Genomic DNA, 5,338 nt, shown 5'->3' on the forward strand with positions numbered 1-5,338 from the left:
ACTTCGAAAATTTTCTTCCAGCTCATCCATGGACAACGTCAGCTCCTTCAAGAATTTAGCAGAGTGGTTGTAATGCAAGGAGGCCATCTTGAGGTTGAGAAAACATTCCTGTTTAGATTTCTCAACAAAGGTGAAACTCAGAGCATCAGTGAGGGCTGCGTCTTCCATTCTGACAAATACAGATTCATAGAAGCCAATATCACTGATGATATTTTCATAGCCTACGGAATTTCCAATGCTGACAACATATTGGTTCTTAACATTCTCTTGTGTCAAATCCATAAGCTGCAAACAACCGAGAGAACCATTCATGTCAAATGTGTTGCCCATGGAGACATTAACTTTGGTGCCACCTATACTCGCTGTTGCAATCTTTCTGCCATACTTCTCTCCATTTGCCATTCCCACCGTCCGAAGGAGCAGCAGGTTAAGTCTGTGGATTTCCACTGCAACCTCCGTGTTTTGTTCATATGTAGATTGGTAAGTTCCCTGTTCCCTAAAGCTTCTTTCAAAATCAGTCATTAAAGGTTGAGGACTCAACTCATCTTTTTCCTTGGGAAAAGATTTTTGAAGAAAACCAATCAGCTCCACAATTGTCTCTGGATTTAGGATGATATCCAAATTATTCACCTGCAATGAAATCACCTGAAGGGTGCTATCCAAATTCATGGACGGGCACTCTGAACTCACAAACTGATATTCCAGTTTTATGAGGGACTCTTGTTCTTTGGTGAGAACTCTGTCCAGAGAAATACTAGTGGCTGACTGGTTGTTCCGTGTGGCAGCACTCGTGAAGTGGGCCACGTTGGACCCAGAGACGGGAGATTGGGCCCTGCTGTCCCGGAGGCTTCCTGTCGGGATATCAAAGCTCAAGTTCTTGTGGGAGGCCATCAAAAGGTCAAAATCAGCGCCATACGTCTGCATGGTGTCCACCAGGAGCAAACCATGAACGGTGAGGGAGACCTCAGCATCATAAGGCCTCTTCACAAAGTGAGCATTGGTGCCAAACACCTTGAGCACAGAGATGTACCGGCCGTTGCTCTCAACACCAAGCTGCATGCAATTCACCTTAAACTCCGCCAGGAGGAGCTGTGACTCCACCAAGACCTCCCGAGTATGCTGCTCCAACATCACAATGCTCTGGGTCAAGTTCATCACGGAGTCTTGCAAACTTCCCCGCTGTCCCCCTTGGGGAAAAATCTTCTCCTTCATCTGAGAGTCAAAAGTCTTCATTTCTGGGGTGGTCAGGAGAGCAAAACAATTCTTCAGAGCAGATATTTTATCTTCATTGATGTGGATCTTCAGGTCTGGTAGGTTGCCTGAGAGGACGGCTCCAGGGTACTTGGGATCTGATGTATAAATCAATCGACGTTCTAACTGGAGGTGAACGTTGAATTTCTCGACCACGTGGGTCGGTCCCACGTCAATATCCTGGACATGCTTCCAGTTGTCCTTCACGCGTCCAACCATGATCTGCAGGTCGAGAAAGGACAGCGAGTACCTCTCGTACATCTTCGTGCTCATGAGATGTGCTTGAAGCTGCTCTTCACTGAACTTGACTCCAGAAAATGGAGGTGTTTTCTCCCCATTACTGCTGCTAGTCTCAGGAGGTGGGGTATTGGGAGGTGTGGCAAGAGGGGTCTTATATTCATCATCACTGAACTGATTCTCTTCCAATGCTGACCCGTCCCCACTCTTCCTCTTGGAGTCATCTGCAGATGAAAACAGAAGATTTAAAGTACATGTCGGCTCTTGCCTTCCTCCCCCATTTAATGTAATAATTAAGAAAAGTAGAGAAGAGTCGGACACAACTTAAGAGGCTGAACGACAACACGAAAGAATCAAGAGCCCTGATTTAAAAAATAAACGGATGAAAACTCTTAGCATAGTATTCTGTATTTCCCATGTATTCAGAGCGAACTTATCTACTGATTTGGAAATCAAAACACAAAGAGTAAAAGTTCATGGAACATGAGGAAAGATGGAGACCTGCTAACACAGGAACACATGTCAGGGTGCAGAAACGAACAATGCCCTCTAGACACTGTCCCCCCGCCCCCCAACATCTGAGCTGCACTGCATGAGCTGCCATCACCAACCCTCCTTATTTGTTTACTTTTTCCTGTATTCATCTATGTGTTTGTTTTGTCCCCCCAACTAGAAGTTTCCAAAAGAACAGAGGTTTCCTCTGCCTCCTCAACACAATACCCGAGTTTTAGATCAGCACTTGGCGAGCAGTAATTGCTTAATATGTCAAGTTTCCAGCCCCAAATTCACTCAACCCCTCTCTTCGGCACCTGAGCAGTGTCGCGACAACTACAAAAACACGTCCCTGGGTTTGGTCACCTGTGTCTCTGTCCCATGTTAGTGTTTTATAAATCCAAGTAGGTACTTTCTGAGGTTGTGTGATCCTTTTCTTCGGATGTAATTCCCTTTACACATCCCCTTAGGGCCAAGCTCATACCAGCCAAAGAGTAGAAACAACCAAATGTCCACCAACTGATGAGTGGATAAATATTATAAAATGTAGTATATCAATACAAGGGAACATCATTTAGCTGTAAACAGAAATGAAGTATTGATAACATGCTACAGGGCTTCCCTGGTGGCTCAGATGATAAAGAATCTACCTACAATGCAGGAGACCAGGGCTCAGTCCCTTGGGTTGGGAAGATCCCTTGGAGAACAGAATGGCTATCCATTCCAGTATTCTTGCCTGGAGAATTCCAAAGACAGAGGAGCCTGGCGGGCTACAGTCCAAGGGGTCAAAAAGAGTCAGACACAACTAAGTGACTAACACTTTCACTTTCCCTTCTTTCACAAAATGGATAAACCTTGAAAACACTAAGTGAAAGAAGTCATACATAAAAGGTCTCATATTACATGATTCTATTTACATGAACTGTTCAGAACAGGCAAATAAACAGAGATAGAAAGATCAGTGGTTAGTAAAGGCTAGGAGAGGTGGTAATAGAGAATATGGGTCTAGAATGTCTTCTTGGGACAAAGAAAATGTTCCAGAATTAGATAACAGTGAGAGCTGTACCATTTTATGAATATACCAAAAACAACTGAATTGTACATTTTCAAATGGATCTCAATAAAACTACTATATAAAAAAGTAACAAGTTAACTTTGGAGCCTAGAAACGTTAAATAAACCTCTATTTAAGCTTTACTTGGTTCAATGAGAGAGAGAGATCAATCTGCCAAGATATGCCTTTATTACTTCACATTCACACTGTACCTTGGGTGTTGGTCAACAGCATTCTTCCTAGATCCACAACAACCAACACGGGATTCTTGAACTTAAAGTCATCAGGAAATATCACTTGAGGGGCAGAAATGTCCAGTCTCACAGTCCACCGTTTACTCTCCTCCTATAAAAATAGAATCAACCACAATTAAATAGCCTTGAACTACAACAGCTAAGAGTGGGCACTTTTATCAGCTGGAGCTCAAGCCTCCCTGAAGGTCACACTAGGATCACAGGATGACCTAATGGTCTATGGTATTAAAGCAAAACATTTAAAATAAAAGTGGATCCAAATGCTTAAGGATATGAGACATTACCACAGGAAAACGGCTGAAGTGGGCAAGAAAAATGTGCAAATTACTGGTTTGGGCATTGTTTGCTATTTGATTCTGATGATCGATGGTTTAAGAAAGGTCTTATTTCTAAAGACTTAATACTTTAAAAGTATTGTAGAAATTATGGAATTCAAATAAATGAGAAATCTAAATATTTTTATTTATTCATGGACATTGCTAAGCACGAACTTTCAGGCCAAAATATCTTACTGAAAAACATAAGCTTTGACATTTTAAATATAAAAAAGGGACAATTCATTAATTTGTTAATGGCTCTTCCCATGAATTTGTTATATAAATTAGCTAATTTATATAAATGCTATCAAAGAGGATTATATACAGTAAAAAATTAACAATTTATATATTGTTTCAATTTATTTAAATTGGAGGACAATTACAATACTGTGATGGTTTTTGCCATACATCAATGTGAATCAGCCATAAGTATATATGTGTCCCCTCCATCATGAACTCCCCTCCCACTGCCCTCCTTACCCCATCCCTCCAGGTTGTCAGAGAGCAACAGCTTTGGGTGCCCTGAGTCATACATCAAACTTACACTGGTTATCTATTTTACATATGGTAATGTGTATGTTTCAACACTATTCTCTCAAATCATCCTACCTCACCGTCTCCAACTGAGTCCAAGAGTCTGTTCTTTATGTCTGTGTCTCTTTTGCTGCCCTGCATGTAGAACTGTCTGAACCATCTTTCCAGATGCCATCAGTTCCATTCAGTTCAGTCCCTCAGTTGTGTCCAACTGTTGCCACCCCATGAATCGCAGCATGCCAGGCCTCCCTGTCCATCACCAACTCCCAGAGTTTACCCAAACTCATGTCCATTGAGTTGGTGATGCCATCCAGCCATCTCATCCTCTGTCGTCCCATTCCCCTCCTGCCCCCAGTCTCTCCCAGCATCAGAGTCTTTTCCAATGAGTCAACTCTTCGCATGAGGTGGCCAAAGTATTGGAGTTTCAGCTTCATCATCAGTCCTTCCAATGAACACCCAAGGACTGATCTCCTTTAGGATGGATTGGTTGGATCTCCTTGCAGTCCAAGGGACTCTCAAGAGTCTTCTCCAACACCACAGTTTAAAAGCATCAATTCTTCAGCGCTCAGCTTTCTTCACAGTCCAACTCTCACATCCATACATGACCACTGGAAAAACCATAGCCTTGACTAGACGGACCTTTGTTGGCAAAGTAATGTCTCTGCTTTTGAATATGCTATCTAGGTTGGTCATAACTTTCCTTCCAAGGAGGAAGCATCTTTTAATTTCATGGCTGCAGTCACCATCTGCAGTGATTTTGGAGCCCAGAAAAATAAAGTCTGACACTGTTTGCACATCTATTTCCCATGAAGTGATGGGACCAGATGCCATGATCTTCGTTTTCTGAATGTTGAGCTTTAAGCCAACTTTTCCACTCTCCTCTTTCACTTTCATCAAGAAGCTTTTGAGTTCCTCTTCACTTTCTGCCATAAGGGTGGTGTCATCTGCATATCTGAGGTTATTGAGATTTCTCCCGGCAATCTTGATTCTAGCTTGTGTTTCTTCCAGACCAGCGTTTCTCATGATGTACTCTGCAGAGAAGTTAAATAAGCAGGGTGACAATACACAACCTTGACATACTGCTTTTCCTATTTGGAACCAGTCTATTGTTCCATGTCCAGTTCTAACTGTTGCTTCCTGACCTGCATATAGGTTTCTCAAGAGGCAGGTTAGGTGGTCTGGTATTCCCATCTCTTTCA

The 5,338-nt window shown here is 42.5% G+C and overlaps 1 protein-coding gene across 1 annotated transcript in view; it reads right to left on the minus strand.

Moving 5' to 3' along the window:
* VPS13D (vacuolar protein sorting 13 homolog D (S. cerevisiae)) overlaps positions 1-5,338 on the minus strand; it is a 274,572-nt gene that overhangs the window by 232,523 nt on the left and 36,711 nt on the right. Inside the window, exons 18-19 of the mRNA XM_010850181.1 lie at positions 3,247-3,379; positions 3-1,712 (exon numbers count right to left, since the gene is read on the minus strand). Coding sequence (XP_010848483.1) covers positions 3-1,712; positions 3,247-3,379 — 1,843 coding nt within the window. The remainder of the gene's footprint in view (positions 1-2; positions 1,713-3,246; positions 3,380-5,338) is intronic.

This window comes from Bison bison, unplaced genomic scaffold (assembly GCF_000754665.1).
Source record: "Bison bison bison isolate TAMUID 2011002044 unplaced genomic scaffold, Bison_UMD1.0 scf7180017864289, whole genome shotgun sequence".
Taxonomy (NCBI): Eukaryota; Metazoa; Chordata; class Mammalia; order Artiodactyla; family Bovidae; genus Bison; species Bison bison.